A 24,273-nucleotide genomic window follows, 5' to 3' on the forward strand; every position below is an offset into this window, starting at 1 on the left:
GATTATCGCGTTAAGGCATGGACGGTTTATAAGAGGACAGGTCAACGGCTACCTTCCACTGTATAACCGAGCTATCTTCAGCATAGAGTGAGGGGAGGTGAGAGGGGTGGAATTTGGAGAACCTTCTAGATCGCGTTTCCGTTAGAATAAAATGGATGCTTCATGTTGGCCGGTGTAATGGATTAATAATGTTTATTGAATGTAGTTAAACTTTTAAAAGTGTAATTAGCGTAAAACCTCATTTATTATTATTTAGATCTCCTTTAAATTGTTCCAAAATGGTTAGAAAGCAATGCAAATACTCGTTATGTTGTAATACTGATAAAACCGTTAAGCCTTGTGGAAACAACGTATTTTTCATTCCCTTTCCTCGGCCTAAAAAAGATATAGAAAGATGCAAACGCTGGATTTCCGCGTGTGGACGATATGATGATCTAACTATAGCAAAGGTTGAACAATATACCCATTATGTGTGTTCAGAACATTTTGTTAATGGTCATGGTCCAACAAAAGACCACCCTGATCCTATACATTTTACAGAAACGTTGGATTCTCTTCAGTTAATGGTAGGTCAATTTACCAGTTTTTATAATACGCAAATTGATTAACATTAGATATTAAAAATTATAATTACAGTATCAGAATGATAATGTATCACTTTCTGGAATACCTGATTGTGCTACCATTGCAAATTTGGAAGAGCCCAAGCCAGACTGTAGCACCAGCACACCTATAAGATCTCACAGTGGCCCTCCAAAAATATCGTTTTCATTAGTGGTGGACAAGTCTTTGTCAATGGAATGTGATAGTGAACTAGATAATATCGCTTTAAATGAAAGTCAACCCAATCGTAACATTTTAAACCAAACTAAATACACTCATCATTTTGAACAATCACTATTAGCGGGAGCTGCTCTACCACGCGGTTGGAATGCTTCAGCCACGGATAATTGTTTAGTTTTCTCGCAAATTAATTTAGAAGGTGGCTATGTTCTAAAGTCATTTGAAATAAAAGATGGACAACAAAATGGAGTTCTACGGATTTATGGGAAGAGTGTTTGGCTCTTAAATATAGCTGCAGTCCTTTACCTCTTAAAGTTAAAAAACTTTCCGTGATCTTTGTTAAAATTTTGGTTCTAAATTCATTATTTTCGGGGATACGTGATTTAGATAACAAATTTTGCCAATATATTTTAACTTCATTATTACTTAATACCTTTTCTCTAGCCATTTGTTTCCTATTGCTATTGTTTTCTATTAGGATTTGGGTGCCATAAAATTTTGAGGCAATTCCGTTAATTGCTAAAAACATTTCGTATGTATTTTTTTTGACGTAAAGTAGCCCACCTCGATTATTTTGGGTTACCCAGGCCGATATATCGAGGCTTGGTAATTCTACATTTAAATACTGTTTAATCTCTTCATAGGATCCTTTCACAGCCGCAGCTTCTAAAAATTCCAAACTGTACTTTACACTTCTTGATACCGACTTAATTGTCGCACCAGCTACATAATATAAGATTTGTTTATCTTTTAATTTATTGGATGTAGCTGTTAATATTTGGGATTCCATTGTAGATGGCGGCTGATCAATGAATTTTTCTTCCAATATATCATTCTTTGCCATATGTATGTGAACTAGATCGAGTAGATTTTTAAGAAAGAAAGCAGCGCAAAATTTTTTATCATATTCAGACAGGCATAAAAATATCTAAAAAGGAAAATTTTGTATTATATAAATATGAATTACGACAACAAATTTGGCTTTCAAGGAGTGGGAAACGTTGGAAAAAATGTATTCTAAATTTTTAGTATTACCAATCAACTAAATATACAATAAAACTACCAGAAAGTTGGCTTCCAACATTACAGCCCATTTAAAGCAAAAATATTGAAAGGCATGACAAATTACCGGTGGAGATATTGATGAAATATACGCAACTGTATGAGAAAGGACCCGATCATTCGACTGCAACTCTTGGGCTGGACCCCAAAATGATTTAGACGTTTTCATTGTTGCAAATTTGTCAAATATTGCGTCAAATCCTTCTTCCCATCTAGGTACTCTTCCATGCTTTCCAATTTTTATTAACTCGTTGATAATAATTATTTTGTTGGGATCTGCTTTTGCAGAAAACCCTAACGACTCCAGCTTCTCAAAACTTTTGCAGATTGTTTCTTTAAATCCTTCAGTTGTATACTCTATTATAAGAAAATGAATTATCACTAAATTATGAAACTACTAGATTTGATTCTCTTGAAATGACATACGTAAAAGGTACCCGGATGCTTTGTTCGTTACTTTCTTCTTATTACTCGTTTCAGCTTTGGTTTTTATATCACGCCTTTCACTAGAATCACAGACAGAAGTATCACAGGATGTATAGCAACTATCACAGCAGTTAATCACATTATCTATATATTCAAATGTCTCCAAATCGCAATGGTCGTGTGACTCTATAGAACCTTTAGTTTCCAGAATGCCGTAATGATTTGAGTCTTTATTTTGTTTCTTATTATTAGTAGAAATCCTATAACATAAGAAAGTTTATTAACAAATTTTAGTTGGAATATTCACTCCTAATAAAATTGAATATCCTTTAAAATCATGCATCTAGTTTCAATACACCTTTAGTAAGTTTAGTCAAGGCTTAACAATATCTGGCTCTTAAATATTTTTAGAAAGTTTTATTTTAAATAATAATTGTTCTAATTAATAATGATAACAAACTTTTATGAATACTAACCTTTCTGGATACTTGTGATCGTCGTGGATTTCATTTTTCCCTTTTCTGATATCGATAAATTTAAACAAGGACGTAGCGCGCGCCATTTTAAGAAAAAAATATTTATGACCTTGGCCGTACTATTTTTTTTTAAAAAGCAAACGTGCTATATTAGAAAAAATAGCCTGGTTGACCTGTCCTCTTATAAACCGTCCATGGTTAAGGCTTTGGTTAAGGCACCCCTGTTTTTGACCGAGAAAATTCATCCCCCCTCGCGTATGTATGAAAGCGGAGATGGGCAGAATTTGCAACGCCCTCTATGTCGCCCAGCCTGAATTAGAGGCCCCATCTATAATGTTTATTTAAAAAATTCCCGAGTTTCAAGGATTTTTTTTATTTAAACGTTTTAAATTTTGACATGATTTCTATTTTCCCATTGAATTTTTTGAAGGCATTTTAATCAAGGAATGACACTCTTCGATTAGTTTTTTTTCCAAATTCGTCGACTACTAACTTTGGGTTTTCTTTTAAACAATTCGACAAATCACGATTTATCGACAGTGTAGCCAGATTTGAAAGCCTAAATTATCCCATAGTTACCTGGTTAAAAGGAAACACTTGTTGCATACCGTACTGCCAAGTAATATGTTTAGTTCTAAAGGAATGAGTTTCATCTTTATCCAAAAGATAATTTTATACGAAATGAATTAACTCTGCCTCCATGAGAAGCTTTAAAATTGCCCGGTATTATAAAAATATTACCAACAATGTATTTATTTATACCTAGAAAGAATGTCTATGTCGAGACGGTTTTTAGCCTTTCTCTCAATCCACCCGTTGGTCCCCCCAGTACGCTCCTCCGCTTAAAATAAAACGAATAGTCCCGGTATTTCATTGGCTGCTTAAAATTTACGTCACCTAACGCGATGGAAATCAAACGCCGGTGACGTTTTGTCTCCCCCCCCCCCCGCGCGAGACGGGGGAATGGCGTTCAACGTGCCCGGCGATTGTCGCAACGTAATCATTCTTCCTAAATATAAATAAATAAATACATTCTTGATATCACATATAATTTTAATTATTTATACCATAAGAGGATGATAATAATAATAATATTATCTTCTTATACTTAGTTTTAGTAACATTATATATTTTACCTTAAAATATATTATCGAAAATTAACATTAGTATGTTCCTTATACACGTGAGCCGACGCTTTTCTTGTCTGACGCAAAATTCTCATGAGAGCAAAAACGCTTCTCAAATTGGCTTAAATATGACTTTTTGGCTAGCCATTTTAACCGTTTAACCGACCGACCGGAAATAGCTCCTTCCCAGATGAATTTGGAGAGGGGAGTAAAAACCGAGTATGTTTTATTGAAGCGTCCATTGATCATTATTTGGCCCATGATAATGCGATAATTTCATTTGACTTGGAAATTCCCATTTTTTATCCCTCGCTATATTTTAGAGCTTTTAATTCGAATTTATATAAATATTCAGTTTAATTCTGAAAATAATTCCAAATATAAGGTATTATTTATTACAAAATAGTTCTTTTTATAAAATAACCTTGGCCATCTTGTTGAAATGTTGCCTCCCCGCTTCAGCTGTGGATCCGTTTTCTCTCCCACTAAAGAGTTTATGAACTCATTCTTAGGCATTGGCTGAACTATTCCAGGGCAACATTTCAACAAGTGGGGCCAGCGTAAAGACATTTTATAAAATCAACTATTACTTACATTTGAATAATTTTGAAAAAATATATTGCAACCTTTTTTTTATAGGATAATCGTAATGATATTTTTTTTATTCAAAGAAGAAAGGGCTGATTGAGTCTGAGAAGACCGCGAGCCCGGCGAAGACACCATCCGATTAATCATGGCGAGATATGTGCTACGGCCATGCCAACGGGGGGATACGTGGGGACAGGGTTGGGCACACCCGTGGCGGAAGTATTCCGACCACCCGTTGGGGGATTGGTGGGGTCGTTCCATAGATATAGGAAACGTATATAAAGCTCTAGATAAAATATTTCAAAGGTAGTGAATACGGAGGTGACAGCTAGCAGAAACGCGTAATTTCTGCAGGCTATCCTTATAAGGCGCTATCTATCGGTAAGAAAGCTCGTGCTATCGTCGCGAGAGACATTGTCTCCTGCTTAAAAATTATACTGGTAGTCACCAACAGATGTTGTCTAAAGACTACGGCCTGGCCTGCGGAAAGGTCAAGCGCTTAGTACTAAAATGCTAAGAGAGCTCGTGCTTTTGGTCACGTGCCTTCCTCGGTGTCTGCTAGGTGTCAATTCCGTATTTTATGGTAGGCTTAGACACCCCGAAATTTATCTAGACCTTTATATACATTTTTTATATCTATGGTTTTATCCAACGGGGGCGCATTCGAAAAAAAGTTGCTCCTCTGGTGAAAACGCTCGTTCTTTCCTTCCTTCTCTTGCGCAGATGCGAGTGATGTCACTGGCTGTCGCTTTCTATTTAGGGGGACCCTTTTGGTTTACCGGTATTTGTCTGTCACCTCCGTAGCAGTCGTAAATATTAGATCGTTATTTGGGAAAATTTTCAAAGTTTAATTTTTTAATTAGAATCAAGAAGGTATTTATTTATATTTAGGAAGAAAGTCTATGTCGAGACAGTTTTTAGCCTTTCTCTCAATCCACCCGTTGGTCCCCCCAGTACGCTCCTCCACCTACAATAAAACGAATAGTCCCGGTATTTCATTGGCTGCTTAAAATTTACGTCACCTAACGCGATGGAAATCAAACGCCGGTGACGTTTTGTCTCCCCCCCCCCCCGCGCGAGACGGGGGAAAGGCGTTCAACGTGCCCGGCGATTGTCGCAACATAATCATTCTTCCTAAATATAAATAAATACATTCTAGTTAGAATAGAATAAACATAGCATACATAAAATATTTAGCTTTGTCTTAAAAATTCTGAGACCTATTTTAATTAGCTTGGACCATTTAAATTAAAAATAAAAACATTTTATGTTGGCAACACCATGTGTACGTTAGATACCTAGCATTACAAATTCTACGATAGTAAAGTAAAATAACACATCTAATCAGCACCAGGTTTTAGCAACGCTTTGCAATAGTTATATTATTAGTTTCAAAATAACTTGACCTCTTAAGCAATATTGACTTGATATACATAATTAATTGTAATTATTTCTAAAACAATATTAATTATTAAATATAAAAATAAAACACTATTAAGAATTAAATGTATAAATAAAATACTATTAATTATTTAATATATAATTAAAACACTAATAATTATTAAATATAAAAATAAAACACTATTAATAATTAAATATATAAATAAAACACTAATAATTATGATATTTATAAATAAAACACTTAATTATTAAATAGACGAAGGAAGAAGAAACGAAGACTGAAACTGTTCCTTTTTCGAAAAACGTTCTTGGGGATAAAAATAGAGGCAGATGTATATCTATTGAAATCATTGACAAAGAACTTTTACATTTCTTAAATTCCGCTGTCAAGTGACCAGTGCTAGAAGTACCAAGAACACCATTGTAAAGGAATCCCATCTGCCAACAGGTTTTAGCCTCAGTGTGGCTCAATTGTAAGCGTAGCTTTTTTCTAGGAACCTTGAGTGTGGCCAAAAGCGACATAAGACCCAAAAGTGTGTCAGTATGGTATAATGTTTAATAGGAGCTTGTCGTGAAGTAAAAAGAGGGAGTGGGAGAGGGGGTTGAAAATACGTCATCAAAATTTGAAATTTCCTCCACTTCAGCGCCGTCGAGTGAGGCGTTTTAGAACGTATGTCTACGGGATAATAAATTGAAGAGATAAAATCGCGCTAGACCATAGACTAAATATAACGTTGCTAGTACTATTACAACTAGTAGGTTATGTAGTCTGTTGTGAGACTAGCTCTCAGTAAATATTTTAACGGGCGCAAAGGTAGAGTTGACACACTTTTGGGTCTTATGTAACTTTTGGTGTGGCTGACTCGCACGTGCCCAGTCAAAGATTCAAATTCTTGTAAAAAAAGGAACAGGGACGACTTGTTGTCTGACATCCAGTGACGTTTCTCTCGGGGAATAAGTCGATGTCTTTCCCCTTTTCTCTCCTTCGCGAGTTTTATATTTTCTCGTTTGAAAAGGGGCTTTATGCGCCAACCTAATTGTAAGCGTAGCTTTTTTCTAGGAACCTTGGGTTTTATCTCTATTTCCTCCATACTCTTTGGTGCGACTTTTTCCCGCTCTACCCCTAGTACAAACTGTATACTGGTAAAATTGTTTCTAGTTTTTAATCATTGCGAGATGAAAATATAAGTAATATTTTCTTCAGGACATGGGTTATTTTTGTTTTACAACGTCCTAAGTACTTGCTTTACGCAAATATCATTGTTTTTAGTGTTTTGGAAACTAGGAAAATTTTAGTCCATAAAGGGAAATTTCAAGGGTCGGAAAGGGAAATATTCTCGATCTGGTATCACCATAGAAATCTCATAGGTAACTAGAATGCTGCCGCCTACGGCCGAGCTTGACGCCAGTTCGCCTTGAACCTTCAGCCAATGAGAGGCCGTAGAGTGGTTCTGCCAAGGAGGATAATAATCCTCCTTGGATCCGCTACTATAGCGGGAGATAGGTGACGTCATTCTTTCTGGTGACATTAAATTCTTGGCAGAACCACTCTTTGAGCTCTGATTGGCTGAGATCTGGCTATCGTCTGCCACGGCTTTTGGCCCATTTGCCAGTTACACGGCAGCTTCTAGTTACCTATGAGATTTCTATGGGTATCACTGATTGCGCGTTGTATTACGAGTGCATTGAAGAGGCACCGATTGAAAGGTTTGACAACTTTGAAATATATTTCAAAATAAAGTAATTATGGCCGCGAAAAGAAAGCCAGATACTCAAGTACCACCAGAAGAAAGTGATCTCTTAGTTATCAGACCCTTGGGAGCGGGTCAAGAAGTTGGTCGTTCATGCATCATACTGGAATTCAAAGGGAAACGAATCATGTTAGATTGTGGGATTCATCCTGGATTGTCTGGTATTGACGCCCTACCGTTTGTGGATTTAATTGAGGCTGACGAAATAGATTTATTGTTGATAAGCCATTTCCATTTGGATCATTGTGGTGCCCTTCCATGGTTCCTGATGAAAACTACGTTCAAAGGAAGATGTTTCATGACTCATGCAACAAAAGCTATTTATCGATGGCTACTAGCAGATTACATTAAAGTTAGCAACATTGGAACTGAACAGATGCTGTACACTGAAGCAGATTTGGAGGCCAGCATGGAGAAGATTGAAACTGTTAATTTTCACGAAGAAAAAGAAGTTAACGGCATTCGTTTTTGGTGCTACAACGCAGGTCATGTTTTAGGAGCGGCAATGTTTATGATTGAAATAGCTGGGGTCAAACTTCTCTACACTGGAGATTTCTCAAGACAAGAAGACCGTCATTTAATGGCTGCTGAAATTCCAAACATCCATCCTGATGTCTTAATAATCGAATCTACTTATGGTACTCATATTCACGAGAAAAGAGAAGAAAGAGAAGCCAGGTTTACTGGTTTGGTCCATGATATTGTTAACAGAGGTGGTCGGTGTCTGATTCCAGTTTTTGCACTTGGTCGAGCCCAAGAATTGCTACTGATTTTGGATGAATACTGGTCCAACCATCCTGAACTGCATGATATTCCAATATATTATGCTTCATCTTTGGCTAAGAAATGTATGGCTGTCTACCAAACATACGTCAATGCCATGAATGATAGAATAAGAAGACAAATTGCCATTAACAATCCATTTGTTTTCAAACACATATCAAATCTGAAGAGCATAGACCACTTTGAAGACGTAGGACCCTGCGTTGTAATGGCTAGCCCTGGAATGATGCAGAGTGGCTTGTCACGAGAATTATTTGAAAGTTGGTGCACTGACCCTAAAAATGGAGTCATTATTGCTGGCTATTGTGTTGAAGGCACTCTAGCGAAATTAATTCTGTCTGAACCAGAAGAAATCATGACCATGAGTGGTCAAAAATTGCAGTTGAAGATGTCAGTGGATTACATATCTTTCTCAGCCCACACCGATTACCAGCAAACCAGCGAATTCATTCGAATGCTGAAACCACCTCACATAATTTTAGTTCATGGGGAACAAAATGAAATGAATCGCCTGAAAGCTGCAATAATAAGAGAATATGAAGACGATCAAGATGCCAAAATAGAAGTCCACAATCCAAGAAATACCCAAAATGTTGAACTCTATTTTCGTGGAGAAAAAACTGCCAAAGTCATGGGGTCTTTAGCAATTGAACAACCGAAACCCGGTCATAAACTTAGTGGAGTTTTGGTGAAACGAAATTTCAGCTACCATTTATTAGCTCCCAAAGATCTGAACAAATACACTGATATGGTCATGAGCACAGTCAGCCAAAGGCTCAGCCTTAATTTCACAGGGACATTCCAAATCTTGCACTTTTTATTAAACCAGTTGTCTGGAGATGTGGAAATTATTGAGGTACAGAAAAAGAAAGCCCTGCAAATATTCCAATCAATTAAAGTTCTGTTTGAGGATCCCATGGTTATTTTAGAATGGAATGCAAGTCCAATTAGTGATATGTATGCAGATGCGGTTGTCACTGTGATTTTAAAAGCTGAACATTCTACTTATAAGTCAAAATCTGTTCCGTCTGTATTCAAAGTTGACAAAATGCATTTCACAGAATGTCTCATGGAAATGCTTTCAGACATGTTTGGAGAAGATGCTGTGAGTAAAGTTGTTAAAGGAGAGAGACTCCTAGTTACAGTCGATAACAAAAATGTAACAGTGAACTTGAGGAACCAGGAAGTGAGATGTGAGGATGATGAACAACTTCAACAAACAGTCAGCATGGCTGTCAATAAACTGCATACAAGCTTAGCACCATCATTAAAATAATCCTCGAAAAATTGTTTTAAATGTTGTGAAAAGCAATTGTAAGAGTTTTAATAAATACATAACATGGGAAGTTTTAAATATCCTTACCAATATTTTCTCAAATCTTTTTTATAAAAAACACTTTCTAGAAATATTACCCAATAATTCACGTTTATTTTTATTTTTTTCCATAATAGAAATACATAAGTCAAACATTATTTTAACTGATAACTCATTTTTTACCGTACATTTAGACAAGTTAAATGTATAACTTTAGGGTAATTAACACCGAAAACCTTTGCAAAAAATATAGGAAAATATAAATATTGGAATTGCTTTTACTCTTATCATATACTAAACTATCTTTTGAACTGGTGCCTACGTTATTATAATAACGTTGGCACCAGTTCAAAAGTAATATAGTTATTATAATAACATAGGCACCGTTTGAACTAAACTAATAGCTGTAAAAAGAAAGCAAGATCCTCAAGTACCACCAGAAGAATCTGTTATCTTAGTTATTAGACCCTTGGAGCAGGATGTCATTCAATGACATTCATGCATCATACTGGAATTCAAAGAAAAACTAATCATGTTAAATTGTGGGATTCATCCTGGATTGTCTGGTATTGATGCTCTACCGTTTGTGGATTCAATTGAGGCTGATGAAATAGATTTATTGTTGATTTATTCTGGTGCCCTTCCATGGTTCCTGATGAAAACTATGTTCAAAGGATGATGTTTCATGACTTATGCAACAAACCCTATTTATCAATGGCTACTAGCAGATTACATTAAAGTTAGCAACATTGGAACTGAACAGATGCTGTACACTGAAGCAGATTTGGAGGCCAGCATGGAGAAGATTGAAACTGTTAATTTTCACGAAGAAAAAGAAGTTAACGGCATTCGTTTTTTGGTGCTACAACGCAGGTCATGTTTTCGGAGCGGCAATGTTTATGATTGAAATAGCTGGGGTCAAACTTCTCTACACTGGAGATTTCTCAAGACAAGAAGACCGTCATTTAATGGCTGCTGAAATTCCAAACATCCATCCTGATGTCTTAATAATCGAATCTACTTATGGTACTCATATTCACGAGAAAAGAGAAGAAAGAGAAGCCAGGTTTACTGGTTTGGTCCATGATATTGTTAACAGAGGTGGTCGGTGTCTGATTCCAGTTCTTGCACATGGTCGAGCTCAAGAATTGCTACTGATTTTTGATGAATATTGGTCCAACCATCCTGAACTGCAGGATATTCCAATATATTATGCTTCATCTTTGGCTAAGAAATGTCATTAAGAAGACAAATTTCCATTAACAATCCATTTGTTTTCAAACACATCAAATCTTAAAAGCATAGGATCATGTGTTGTAATGGCAGCTCCTGGAATGATGCTAAGTGGATTATCACGATAATTATTTGAAAATTGGTGCACTGACCCAAAGAATGGCAATATTATTGCTGGCTATTGCGTTGAAGGCACCCTAGGCAAATTAATTATGTTTGAACCAGAGAAAATCATGACCATGAGTGGTCAAAAATTGCAGTTGAAGATGTCAGTTGATTACACATCTTTCTCAGCGCACACTGATTACCACCGAATTCATTCGAATGCTGAAACCACCCCACATAATTTTAGTTCATGGGGAACAAAATGAAATGAATCGCCTGAAAGCTGCAATAATAAGAGTATGAAGATGATCAAGATGCCAAAATAAAAGTCCACAATTCAAGAAATACCCAAAACATTGAACTCTATTTTCATGGAGAAAAAGCTGCCAAAGTCATAGGATCCTTAGCAATTGAACAACCGAAATTTTGTCATAAACTTAGTGGAATTTTGGTGAAACAAAATTTCAGCTACCATTTATTAGCTCCCAAAGATCTGAACAAATACACTGATATTTTATTAAATCAGTTGTCTGGAGATGTGGAAATTATTGAACTACAGAAAAAAAAAATCCCTACAAGTATTCCAATAAATTAAAGTTCTGGTTATTTTAGAATGGAATGCAAGTCCAATTAGTGATATGTATGCGGATGCGGTTGTCACTAATTTTAAAAGCTGAACATTCTACTTACAAGTCCAAATTTGTTCTGTCTATATGCAAAGTTGACAGAATGCATTTCACAGAATGTCTCATGGAAATGCTTTCAGACATGTTCGGAGATGCTGTGAGTAAATTTTTTGAAGGAGAGAGACTCCTAGTCACAGTCAACAATAAAAATGTCACAGTTAACTTGAGAAACTAGGAAGTGAAGATGATGAACAACTCCCACAAACTGGCTGTATGGCTGTCAATAGACCACATGAGTTTGTCTCCTCCAATCGAGATAATTTATTTATTTTATAAAATCTTATTTGACAATAGTGTCCTAATTTTTAAACACAAGTCTTTTGTTAGAAAAACATTTTATTAAAAAACTCATTTTTCTATTTCTGGTTCATTAATATAGTCTTTATGATTAGTTCTTTCAGCTCTGAATTTGTTGTACCTATATTTAGGGCAGGTTTTCTTGTGATTAACTATTTTATTTACATTAAGAACAGTATTAATTTTGGTATTGGGAAAGCTCCGTGGGTAAGGCAGTGAATATTCATGCATGGGATAAGGTTGATGAAAGGGATATGGTTCGTATAGTTGTCTAAAAAAATGTCTTTTGGCAGTTTGATAGCTTTGAATTGGAAAACTATAAAAACTCTTTATAGCGGGTGTGAGTGCTCTATTTTCTCTACACTCTACAGTCCCAAGGACGCTTTTGAGCACTTTTCTTCCAGCAAGTTCATTTCTTAGCTTCTCTCTGATTTCTTCAGTCCTTTTCTCTTCGCGAACTTTTAAGTTGAGCAAAAGCTTTTCACGCAGAGTTTCCTCTCTTTTTCTCAGGTTGTCCTCACGAACCCTTTGAATGTCAGCTTGACGGGTAAGTTCAGCTAATTTCTGTTTTCCTTCTAATTCGAGTTGTTTCCGTCGCTCCAACTCAATGGCTTCCATCTTTCCTAGTAGATCCTTTTTCTGAAGCAATTAACTTGTAAGGGAAAACAACTTTAATTTAATAATTTGTTAAAGGGCAACAAAAGTGGCATGGGTAAAACTGTGGCATAAACCTGCTCAAACTGCACTGTGACCATCAAGCTAGTACCTCAATCAAGTTTTCCCTTTCTCCAGTGTCAATGTGCAGTTTGAAAGAGTTTTTGCAGTGTAGTTTTCCCCATGCCACTTTTGTTACTCTTTACTCTCAACTTACCCTAGCCCTTTCTATAAATTCTGCAAAAACAGCTTTAGCTTCCTTTCTTCTCCTAATTACAAGCTGTTTGCGGTGTTTTATGGATATTTTCTTGGCTTTTTTGTAGGCAGCCAATTTTATTTGTCGCTTTTTTTCCTTCAATTCTCGATGCAGTTCCCTTCGTCTTTTTTTCTCATCTCGTTTGTCATCTTGTTCTTCTTGCCGTTTTCTGAAAATTGAATTGTTTATTAGGGATGCAACGGATAATCGAAACCAGAACCGAGAGCAACCAGGTAAATTCTAGAAACCAGAACCGATATCAAAATTTGATAACCGTATCTGATATTTGTAAAAGAAACCGGAACCAAATTTTTTAATATGATAAATGGTTTTTTAACATTTCTATAACTTTACTACCATCTAGCACATTATGCACATATTGAAAATTTACTAATTTAGTAATTAAACTTACTATTATTTATTTTTCATATAAGCTCATCTTTATCCTGAGTAAAAAGGAGCAATAAAATCATATGACTAACTAATGATCTCTTGTTTCACACCATACAAACAGTAAAGAAAAACATCCCCTACGTATTCTCAATTTCTGGGGAAAGTTGTCGCTAAACAATAACATTATATGATAAAAGCCATTTAATTTTCTCGACAATTTTTATCTACAAGGTAACTATTTTATACATTATAAATATATATGATAATTTAGATGAACTTAATGACATTTTGGCTTTACAGATCATTTAATACTAAAACACACTGGAACTGAATCTGATAAAGCGAAAATTTAAGAACCGGAACCGAGATAGTCCAAAAAAGTGGAACCGTTGCATCCCTATTGTTTACGCTAAACATTAAATATTCAAACTTTCGTCATACCTATCTTCTTTAGCCTTTTCTTCTTCCTCTTCCCTTTCACGGTGAACTTTAGCTTCTTTCTCTTTTAATAAATTTATTACCCTGTGTCTTTCAATAATTCTTTTACGGATGTTCTTCAAACTCAAATGTTTGGTTTTGTCAAAATCAGCCTATAAGAATAAATTTTTAGCTAAGGGAAAATATAGCTATATTTTATTGAATACCTTAATAGTAGCTATATAAGCTTTTCCATCAACGGATTTATAAACAAGCTTCATTCCTCTAAGCCCATCCATGGCTTTAACAAAACCAACATATTCTTTAAACTGTACGTAGGCTTCAAATACAAGTTCTTGATTAAAAGAGAAAGTTTTAATTGAGCCAATGGGCTTTTTGAGATCATTTCTATAAAGGTCAAGCATGGGAATATCCAAACAACGTATATCTCCTAGAGATTCAAAGATCTGCTTAACTACTCTCTCAGATGGTTTATCGGTTCCAGCATGATGGTCAGAAAACCACTTAATAGGCAGATTTGAGAAATAAATTGTGTCAGGGCGTTCACCTGGTTTCATCTCATTCATGTTGCGTGCATCTCTAAAGAAGGAATCCCAGTCATGTCGGCTTGGAAAATTGAGCTTCGCTTCAGCAACTTTGACTTTGAAGGCATCAGGAAATCCAGTGTGCTTCATTGTTGATCCATCTAGTCGAGAGAGCACGGACTTTAAAATAGCTTTATTCTCCACTTCAGCTTCAAATCTCATAAAGTCCAAAGTTGCTTTGCTGATCTTCAAGTATGAAAACTCATGTGGACGAATCATTTTCTTTAATTTCTCCATAACTTCCCAATTTGATATACTTTGACCAGGTGTTTTCATGCTTGGAAGTTGCACACATAAATTCAATTTTGCCAGAGGTTTCAAATAAATCCCTCTAGCTTTACACAACTCAACAGCTTCTGATGTATCTTTACAGACCTGTACTGCGGTTGACATTTCTGGAAAGACTATTTAGTTAAAAATAAGCCTAACAATAACAATCAAACAAGTTATACAATCCATACGACCTCTAGACCAATTGATTAATTAACAATTTGATGTGTAAAACTTTGCCTAATTTAAAGTTACGAGCAGTTTATATGCAATGGCAAAGATATTTACATAAATCTTTAACATTTAATTTAAAAAAATAAATTTTGATATTGATGTATTGTAATAGGCCTAGTCTAAGTCTTAATGGTTCATTAAAAAAATTAGTTTTGCAATCCGACCAAAACTTTGAAATCTGCTGCCTCTTGAAACTTCATCTTTGAAACCTTTCTAGATATCAGCAAATCTTTAAACAGAATATGATCTAAATATTTTTTGTATTTCAAAAAGTCCGGAGTTAAATATTGTATCAACTAGATAGAAAGCGCAGAGAGCAATTGAGATAAATCAACATCAATACAGCAGACGATAGCAAGTAGTGAATTGTTTTAAGGGTCAAACGTCAGAGATTAAGGTTCAAGCTTTTTTTTTTATTCAAAGAAAATAAATAAGGGCTGGTTGGGTCCAACGGGGTGTCGATCGAGAAACGGTTTGAAAGAATTTTTGGATTGCCTCCAAAATTCGTCTGTTGCCAGCAAAGACTATATAAATTCTTACCTAGACTGGTTTGTTCTATGGGGAATAAGTTCATGGTCTTTTTTCAAGCATCAGCGCCATCTAGACGTGGTGGCGGGTACTTATCAGCGTTGCCAGACGTACGATAATTATCGCACAGTGCGATAATTTCATCAAAATTTTTAGGGCGTACTATAATTTTCATGGCGTACGATATCGTACCATTATTTCGATAATTCTGACTCAACGTACTATAATGTACGATAATCTTTAGATTTTTTTAAAAACCTACGAACGATTTATATTTTATTATTAATTTATATAACTTTTCTACTTAAAAATGAATGATATACATTTTCTGTAATCGTAGTCCAGAGTGTGAGTTTATTACTCCTAGCTATTACCGCATTTTTTAAACATTTTTAAACATATTAAGTTCAGTTAATAATGATAATAGACATTTTGTTTATTTCCCTGAAATAAAACTCATGTAGTGCTTTAAAAAATCATCCAAATTCAACGCATTTATGTATGAATTAAGATTTATCGCCAAAAAGAAATGTACGATAATTTTCCAGGAAAATCGATAATTTTTTGGCGTAGATACGATAATTTCAGATTTTCGATCTGGCAACGCTGGTACTTATCATAAAAAAACGGCACAGCCGCACAGCGCGGGTGGTGTGATTCTTTAGTTCTTTAGTTCTTTAGTTCAGTTTACGCACGACAAAGGGTTATAAACCCATCACGTCGAGACAAGGAGGAGCTAGTCGTACAGGTTCAGGTACGCAGCAAGGGCCTTTCGGAATTGGGCCCTGTTGGGGATATCGTTGAGATAATCAGGAAGGGAATTCCACTCCTGAACGGAGGAGGGAAGAAATGAATGCTTGCGCACGGAGAGTCGGAAGCCCGGAAGAATCATGGAGGCGACACGATTTCCTCTGGGAGGGCGACGCCAGTCGGACAGGGCCGCCGAGAGGGGAGCAAGCGCACCACAGGAGCGGTGAACCACACTGTTTACGATGACGAGACGCTTTAACCGACGTCGCAAAGAAAGAGTGTCCCATTTTTTGTTCTTGAGTACGTTTGTCATAGATGTACTCCACGCGAAACCAACACTGGCCGCGAAGCGAAGGGCACGGCGCTGTATAGTGTCAACCGCGTGGGCGCCACTCACTGTTGACGGAGACCAGACTGCTGAGCAATACTCCAAAATAGGGAATACATAAGTATGAACTCCCAATGACTTTGTCGCAAAGGAACAGTGGGACAAGTGGCGGCGGATGAAGCCCAGGGCCCTGGCGGCCTTGGCAGTGACGCGAGAAATGTGGGTGGACCACTCCAGGGTTTCAGTTAGGGTCACACCGAGATACTGTTGAGAGGAGACAGAACGAAGGTCAGCCCCTAGGAGGGCATATTTCACTGGGTGAACAGGCTGCCCAACTCTGCGAAGAGAGAGAACGGAGCACTTGGCTGAATTTAGCGGAAGCTGCCATTGTTCGCTCCAGTCGCCGATGGTGTTTAGGTCAGATTGGAGGACAACGCAGTCCTGTGGCGAGAAGATCGTCCTGGAGAGCGCTACATCGTCCGCAAAGATGTAAAGTGTGGAGACGACATTTTCTCCGATGTCGTTAATGTAGATAATGAAGAGGAGCGGCCCCAGGACCGAGCCCTGTGGGACGCCAGAAGAAACCGGAAGCCAGTCGGAGGAGGTGCCGGGCAGCACCACTCGAAATTGCCTGTTTTCAAGGTAGGCAGATAGCCAGTTAAGGGTACGACCCCTAACGCCGTATGAGTGAAGTTTGGCCTTGAGGAGCTCATGTGGAACCGAGTCAAAGGCTTTGCGGAAGTCGAGAAATATGATGTCGACTCGGCCAGCTTGTTCTAACCCAGAAGTCCAGTCTTCGACACAACAGAGGAGCTGGGTTTCCGTACTGAACCCACTACGGAAGCCATGCTGGGACGGACTCATAAGGTTGTGCTGGATAAAGTGGGCCGAGATTGAAGAAGCATTTACGTGCTCATCAGCTTTTAGGACCTGCGACAGGAGTGCAATCGGACGGTACTCCGCTGGATTTGACTTGTCACCACCCTTCGGGATCGGCGTGACGTTTGCCCGACGCCAGTCCTCCGGAATTTCGCCCGTATCATAGGAGAGCTGGAAAAGGGTAGTCAGAGGAGCGGCTAACGCATTAGCACACCGGCGCAGGATGACAGCCTGGATGCCGTCAGAGCCCGGAGCTTTATGCGGTTTGACCTTTTTGAGGAGTTGATGAATTCCTTGAACCGAGAAACTAATGTCAGGCATTGGCAGGGCCCGGGATTTCAAGAGGGGAACGGTCTCCACAGCATATTCTGGAAAGGAGCGTCGGAAGGTGGAAGCCAGGAGATTGGCTTTATCGGTTGCAGTGGAGTAAGTTCGCCCGGAGTCGGAGAGGTCAGGAACTCCAGTCACCTTCGCTTTCTTGGATACGAGCTGGTAGAATTGTTTCCTGTGGGTCGTGAGGTCGGAAGCCACCTTGTCCACGTGGTGGGTTCGTGCAGCACGGAGGGCGTATTTGACAATGGCCCGATGCCGAGTGAAGGCTTGCGTGTTGGCAGCCGAAGGGTACTGTCGGGAGCGGTTGTAGCGGCGCTTGGTAATTCGCATCAGACGCCGGAGGGCCGAGCCTACCCACGGAAGATTGTGCCTGGAGGAGAGCCGCTTCATCGGAACATGAGCCTCAACCGCCCGGGCGATGGCCGAAGTTAGATCGCTCCAAGCCTCAGCAATAGAAGTGGCTTTACTCAGGTTGACAGCCGCCAGCGAGTCCGCTATCGCATTGAAGTCGGCCTTGTTAAAATTGGGAACGGAGCGAGGGACGGTTCGAGGCTGTGGGCGAACGCCATGGATGTTGAGTAAGAGAAAGTCATGATCGCTGACCCCAGGAAGATGGGAAACGTCTTCGACGAGGCTGTCATCAGAGACTAGTACCAGGTCGAGAATGTTGGCCACGGAGTCCTTGGTTCGGGTGGGTGCTGTGACACGTTGGGTGAGATGAGAGACCAAAATTGTGTGGAGAAAGCTGGAAGCCTCTGACGAGGGACTCTCGAGCGTAGGCCAGTCAATGCTGGGAAAGTTGAAGTCTCCGACTATGATGAGGTCAGACTGGCTCTCAGTGAGGCGCCCAAGGAGAGAGTTTAGTCGCTTGGTGTAGGAAGCCTTGGCTGACGGGGGCCGATAGATGCAGCACAGTCTGAGGCAGGAGGGACCGATGTTCACCCTGGCGGCGACCGCTTCGACGTCGGTGTTTAGGTCCAGGGGGTAAGACTTGAAGTCCCTGCTGATTGCCAGACATACACCACCGCCTTTCAGGTTTCTGTCCCTGCGGTACACTTCAAAATCAGGACCGAAGAGCTCAAAGGAAGAGATGGAAGCGTCCAATTTGGTCTCAGTCACCGCGATGAAGGGAGTACGGAGCGTGTCGATGTAGGCACGGAGGGCAAAGTGTTTAGTTTTGAGAGAGTCAATGTTGGTGTACAGTAGGGAGAGGTTTTCGCGGCCGAGTCAATGAGCCGCGGGTCGGGCATCAGGCATCATTTTAACGTGTGGAATTTTTCCGTTGCGCTCCTTTGTGTGTTTAGAATTCAAACTTTTTAAATTTATTTGTATTAAGTTTACGCGTCTTTTAAGTTTTAATGGATCGTGAAGGCTTTGACTCTAGTTTTTATTGCGCTTTTGTTAATTGCAGAAATGCTAGAAAAAAAACGAAAGCTTTTTCGTTTTTTAGGTTCCCCAAAGATGAACAAAAGTAAGCTTGAAAAAAAACCTTTTCACACACGCCAAAAAGTTAAAATAATATAGTTACTTTACAGATGCAAGCTTTGGGTTTCTAATGCTGGTCGAAATGATCTAAGTGAGAAGACTGCGGACATGCGAAATAAGTCTTATACAGTTTGTGCACTACATTTTACATCAAATTGTTTCATGAATGCGACTAAAAATCAGCTAGTTCGGAATGCAATTCCTACATTAAAAACTGATGAATTGGATGGAGTTTCCAATTCAATTTGTTCTGATGGTGAAATTTAAAATTAATTTATTGTTATTATTAAAGCTACGAAACTTAATAAAAATTTCATTTCACAGCTAGAAAAATTCAACCTACATCAAATGAACAAATCAACTTGGAAAATATCTTATCTTCATCACATGACAATTTGACAGGTATATTTCTTGAAAATGCAGAAAAAAATTGTTCAAAACTAATTAAATTTCTCTTATAACTTTGAACTGACTTAGATAATTCCATAGAAACCTCTAATAGAAGAATTTCCGTTACTTCTATTCCAAATAAAGTTTCAGACTTCAAATATCTGACAGGTATTTTTAATACATACAAAAATAACTGAGTATTTAAAACTTAAGTAAATCTGTATCACAAATTAGATATTTCATCTGAAACTTCTGCAGGAGCCATGATTTCCTCAACTCCTTTCATTGATTTAACAGGTATAAGAATAAAAAAAATAAATATACACTGATTATTGACTGGATTTTATATTCTACTTTAGGATTAGTGAATCGGATATTTGACAATGGTTCACCAACGTATGAATCATACGATACCCATAGCAATAAGGGTAAAAGGAAGTCAAATACACAAGCATTTTTGCAACCCTGCAGAACCAAACTTGAGGATCCTAATTGTCATGTAGACTCACGTGAATTGTTTGGAAAGCATCTGCAAGATATTGGTGTTACTTCTACTCCAATTGAAGTTTTAAACAAATATCCATCAAATTACAGTTCAACAGGTATTTTTCATTGAAACTGCGTAACCAATTCTGTGTTCAGTTCTAACTAAAATTATTATTATTATTACTATTTAGATAATTCAATGGAAACTTCTAATGGAAGAATTTTAGATAGATCTGTTCCAAGTAAAGTTTCAGACTTGAAAAGTCAAATGCTTACTCCAGATAGGAATTTGACAGGTATTTTTAATAAATATGAAAATAACTTGTGATACATTATTAATTATTATTGTAACCCGGCCACCTGAATTAAGGGCTTTAAAAGTCACATGATGACTTAGGCCTAAGGTGGTGCCTTGGGTATTAGCCTAGCTGATTATTATTACTTTAGTATTAAATACTAATTTAGATACAGTGGCGGCGTAAGGGGGACGAGGTGAGCGGTCTGCCCCGGGTACCACGGTAGCCAGGGGTGCAAATCAGAACGATTAAACTTGAAGAATGTTTTTGAAAACTTCTGTACAGTCCTGGGGGGTGTCACATTGCCGCCCCGACGACCCAGCCTTCTTAAGCCGCCACTGTTTAGATAACTCATTGGAAACTTCCATGACGGGAGATGGAATTTCCTCAACCCAACTTATTGCTTTAAAGGGACTCCAAAGTTCCGTGGCAAAAAAAAAAGAAAATTGAGCATGCTTTTCATTCCCCCCAACCCCTCACTCGGCCTTGGCAGAGGCGGGCAGAGTCAACCGTAAATTTCGCACTTTACTGACTTTACACACATTTTGCCACCAAACTTTGGAGCCCCTTTAACAGCATAAAAAAAAACCCCGATTACTGACTGATTTCTATATTCTACTTTAGATTTCTACCAAACGAAACTCGAGCATACGAATTGTCATGCACGCTCTCGTATAGGGCTTTCTCAACTAAAAGGTAATATCAACTATATATAAAAAATATTCTATTGTTACTAAATTAATTTCGTGAGTTAGAAAACATAAGTGAATGTGATGTCAAATTTCTAAGTCACTTATCCAAAAGTTTGGTGAAGGAATATTTATTGGAAAATGGGCTACCCACAACAGCTAATCTGTTCATGGATGAAGATCAAGTAAAAACTAAAAATATTATAATTCATGATAATTTCAAAACTAATAATTTGTATTTCAATGTTTTAGGACTTCAAGTTTTGGATAAATCTTGGAAATATGGAGTTTCGTCCACCTCCACTTACGACTATTATTGAATATTATTTGAAAAATATTCATAGTCTAACACGACATAAAAAACCTGAGCAAGACAATGATAACTGTAATAATACCAATATTTACATGTAAACTAATTTCTATAACTTCATAATTAAATTATATAATCTAGTCTTGAGAAAACCCAAAAATCCAGTTGGCAGAGGTCATGAAACCCGTAATGTTTCCTTGGAAACTACTAGTAATGTTTCATTTCTTATTGGAAACTTGAATTGTCCTTCAACTCCAATTAATGGAAGTACCAACACTGACACATGTAAGACAATATATTTCATTTTAGTGAAGATTTTTATACTATTAAGATATAATTTGAAATTACAAGTTATTAAAACATCTTTTGCTTAAAATAGGTGTAAGATCTTCAAAAACACCATTAGACACCCCACGAAAAGTTAAATTGAAAAAAAAAACTCCAAGTTAAGTCCACATTACTGTGCAGAAGCCGGAAAAGGATATCAAATTTGAAATCTCAATTACCAAAAACTCAGTCTGCAAAAATGAGAAGAATAATATCAGTAGCATGAGAACTTTTTACAAAAGAGCAGGGACAATTCTTTGAATCGCAACTAATAAACAATAACCGTGCGAAGAAAGGTCGAAGATATACGGAGGCTGACAAGCAAATGGCTTTATCTATTTTTTTTCAAAGCCCAAAGGCTTATCGTCTCCTGGGAAAAGTATTTGCCCTTCCTACTCCAAGAACCTTGAGGAAATGGTTGGAAGAAGTCAAGATAGAACCTGGTTTGAATGATAATATTTTCGAAGCATTGCGTAAGGTAACTGAGAAGATGACAGCAAGAAACAAAAATTGCGTATTACTTCTTGACGAAGTTTCTTTAATGGCTGGTCTCTCGTATGATCCTTCGAAAGATCAAATCGACGGGTTCGTTGATAATGGTATTGGTGACAGGGAGAAAGTATTGGCTAATGAGGCTTTAGTTATAATGATTCAAGGAATTTTCAAACCCTGGAAACAAGTCTTGAGTTTTTCTTTCGCCCGAGGAACAACAAACTCGGGCCAAATGGAAAAATTTGTCAAGGTATCCATAAGCAGACTACAGGAAATTGGCCTAAATATTCGTGCTGTCATAGCTGATCAAGGTCCAACGAATAGAAGTCTATTCAATAGACTGAAGATTAATGAAAAACAGCCATATTTTACTCATGGTAATAAGAAGGTGTATGGCATATTTGATCCACCCCATCTCCTCAAAAGTCTAAGGAACAACTTCCGCACCTACATAATGGAAATAGATGGGAAACCAGTTAGGTTCCATTATGTAGATAAATTTTATCAATATGATAAAACTAGGCCACTGCGCTTGGCCCCAAAACTTAAAAGGCGGCACATTCATCCAACCTCATTTTCAAAAATGAGAGTAAAAGATGCTGCGCAGATCTTTTCTCACACAGTGTCAACAGGAATGGCAACGTGCATTGCATTTGGTACTGCAATTTAAAGTTGTGTAAAGTTTCACATCATGTATAACTTCTTGTTTCTCTTATTATAGGAAAACTGGAGCCAGAAGCTACGTTGATAGTTTGTTCGATGCCCTAAATTCTTCTAAATATGATGCCACCAAAGCTCTGCACACCACAAAACTTTAGATGATTCGGTTGATATGTTAAAATCTCTAAAGTTTATATTGCCAAAACAAAATATCAGAATTCATTGCGTAGATGGTTTTCTGCTGACCATAGCATCAGTCAAAGGCTTGTGGAAAGATTTACATGATGAAGGAGCCAACTTTATTTTCACAAGACGGTTAAATCAAGATCCACTTGAAAATTTCTTCTGTACAGTTCGCCAAAAAGGAGGAAATAGACATAATCCCAATGCTATGCAGTTCAGAGATGCCTTTAAACAATTGCTAACGCAATCATTCCTTCTTAGCAGTGAGGGTCAAAACTGCGAATCAGATTTCAGCGAAATATTATTGAGCCTGAAATCACTCAACAACAAATCTGCAGTTGATGGGTGTGAAACTGTTGAGGTCGTTGTTTATATAATTAAATATACGTTACTATTGGAAAGGTACTTTATTAGGGAATCTATACAATTTGGGTATCGTGGGACAAGTGTCTTGTTCTCCCCCGAAGCTTGTCTACCTCCGTATCCGATTATCACATGCCGCGCCATCATACGGGTATTTCGCGTACTAATATACTATACAAGATTGTCTATCCTAACATCACTTTCCTTTTTTTTTTTTTTTCGGTGGTCGTGATGAATGTCTAAGTAGTGGTTCTGAGATCGGAATGGAAAGTTGACTAGGTTGAGATGGAGGAACCGCCAGGGATTGTTGGACAGTGCCTGGCTGTGGTAAGAAATCGAGTCTCTGTTGAATAGTACGTGATGGTAGTGGCATGAGCTGTTCTGATATTGGCCTCCGGTGCGGTGTCAATGATTGTAAATTCTGCGCGGATGGTGAATGTGGCCGTGGTGATGCTAACATCTGTCTTTGAGCAGGAACAACAGCGTGTCTGGTGATGTGTGGTTTGAAGGCTAATACTGGAGTGGCAGGAAGCGTTGGTTTATGTGATGTTGTTATGGGTTGGCTCGCTCCTGTAGTATTCTTATTTCGAAATAAAGTACTTGATGCGGAAGAATCAAATCTAATTTGATTGCGATGTTTTTTATATATTCCGTCTTTGGTCTGTACCTCGTACATAATAGTACCTAAATGTTTAATTATCCGACCAGGAATCCATTTATTTCCTATTCCATAATTACGAATGTAAACGTTGGAATTAGTTGTGAAACGTACGTCTTGCGTGGCTCTATTATCAGATTGGCAGAATTGCGTCACAGTCGGATTAAACATATCTAATCTGGTTAAAATTTTCCGGTTGAACATCATTTTCGCAGGTGATCTGTCGCCATTCACGGGTGTTCTACGGTAATTGA

At 37.8% G+C, this 24,273-nt stretch overlaps 5 protein-coding genes and 1 pseudogene across 8 annotated transcripts in view; 5 read left to right on the forward strand and 1 right to left on the reverse strand.

Moving 5' to 3' along the window:
• Positions 1-24,273, forward strand: part of LOC149948516 (serine/threonine-protein kinase Nek8-like) — a 260,812-nt gene that overhangs the window by 154,314 nt on the left and 82,225 nt on the right. The window lies entirely within an intron of this gene.
• Positions 263-1,579, forward strand: LOC149948526 (uncharacterized). Its single transcript, XM_090173561.1, has 2 exons — positions 263-566; positions 637-1,579. The coding sequence occupies exons 1-2, from the start codon at positions 279-281 to the stop codon at positions 1,114-1,116; spliced, it is 768 nt and encodes a 255-aa protein (XP_090029687.1). The 5' UTR covers positions 263-278; the 3' UTR covers positions 1,117-1,579.
• On the forward strand, positions 7,519-9,763 carry LOC149948527 (cleavage and polyadenylation specificity factor subunit 3-like). Its single transcript, XM_090173563.1, has one exon. It carries the CDS (start codon positions 7,610-7,612, stop codon positions 9,671-9,673), a length of 2,064 nt encoding a protein of 687 aa, XP_090029689.1. The 5' UTR covers positions 7,519-7,609; the 3' UTR covers positions 9,674-9,763.
• Positions 9,737-12,089, forward strand: LOC149948528 (cleavage and polyadenylation specificity factor subunit 3 pseudogene; annotated as a pseudogene).
• LOC149948529 (A-kinase anchor protein 17A-like) lies at positions 12,061-14,981 on the reverse strand. Of its 2 annotated transcripts, XM_090173564.1 has the most exons (5): positions 14,823-14,976; positions 13,981-14,753; positions 13,778-13,926; positions 12,905-13,112; positions 12,061-12,672 (listed from the first exon to the last, which is right to left on the reverse strand). In XM_090173564.1, exons 2-5 carry the CDS (start codon positions 14,749-14,751, stop codon positions 12,085-12,087), a joined length of 1,716 nt encoding a protein of 571 aa, XP_090029690.1. In that variant the 5' UTR covers positions 14,752-14,753; positions 14,823-14,976; the 3' UTR covers positions 12,061-12,084. The 2 variants fall into 2 exon arrangements, with proteins under 2 accessions (XP_090029690.1, XP_090029691.1); XM_090173565.1 differs by having other exon boundaries at positions 12,498-12,685; positions 13,981-14,981.
• On the forward strand, positions 18,523-24,039 carry LOC149948530 (uncharacterized). The gene is made up of 14 exons (XM_090171099.1): positions 18,523-18,829; positions 19,092-19,151; positions 19,216-19,421; positions 19,490-19,567; positions 19,643-19,723; positions 19,790-19,852; positions 19,915-20,157; positions 20,233-20,337; positions 20,962-21,033; positions 21,093-21,211; positions 21,279-21,411; positions 21,478-21,621; positions 21,716-22,811; positions 22,877-24,039. The coding sequence occupies exons 1-13, from the start codon at positions 18,771-18,773 to the stop codon at positions 21,784-21,786; spliced, it is 1,434 nt and encodes a 477-aa protein (XP_090027225.1). The 5' UTR covers positions 18,523-18,770; the 3' UTR covers positions 21,787-22,811; positions 22,877-24,039.

This window comes from Leiobunum rupestre, chromosome 4 (genome assembly GCF_980474605.1).
Source record: "Leiobunum rupestre chromosome 4, qqLeiRupe1.1.hap1, whole genome shotgun sequence".
Lineage (NCBI taxonomy): Eukaryota > Metazoa > Arthropoda > Arachnida > Opiliones > Sclerosomatidae > Leiobunum > Leiobunum rupestre.

What these genes read in the sequence shown, in the direction of transcription:
- LOC149948527 (XM_090173563.1), top strand. Translation starts at nt 7,610, where the DNA reads ATGGCCGCGAAAAGAAAGCCAGATACTCAAGTACCACCAGAAGAAAGT.
- LOC149948529 (XM_090173564.1), bottom strand. Translation starts at nt 14,751, where the DNA reads ATGTCAACCGCAGTACAGGTCTGTAAAGATACATCAGAAGCTGTTGAG. An exon ending in GAAAAGGCTAAAGAAGATAG is followed by an intron (nt 13,113 to 13,777) that starts GTATGACGAAAG and finishes TTCAATTTTCAG; the next exon opens with AAAACGGCAAGAAGAACAAG. An exon ending in AATTTATAGAAAGGGCTAGG is followed by an intron (nt 12,673 to 12,904) that starts GTAAGTTGAGAG and finishes TAATTGCTTCAG; the next exon opens with AAAAAGGATCTACTAGGAAA.
- LOC149948526 (XM_090173561.1), top strand. Translation starts at nt 279, where the DNA reads ATGGTTAGAAAGCAATGCAAATACTCGTTATGTTGTAATACTGATAAA. An exon ending in TGGATTCTCTTCAGTTAATG is followed by an intron (nt 567 to 636) that starts GTAGGTCAATTT and finishes TTATAATTACAG; the next exon opens with TATCAGAATGATAATGTATC.
- LOC149948530 (XM_090171099.1), top strand. Translation starts at nt 18,771, where the DNA reads ATGGAAGCGTCCAATTTGGTCTCAGTCACCGCGATGAAGGGAGTACGG. An exon ending in GGAGTACGGAGCGTGTCGAT is followed by an intron (nt 18,830 to 19,091) that starts GTAGGCACGGAG and finishes TGTTAATTGCAG; the next exon opens with AAATGCTAGAAAAAAAACGA. An exon ending in TCCAGATAGGAATTTGACAG is followed by an intron (nt 20,338 to 20,961) that starts GTATTTTTAATA and finishes ATTCTACTTTAG; the next exon opens with ATTTCTACCAAACGAAACTC.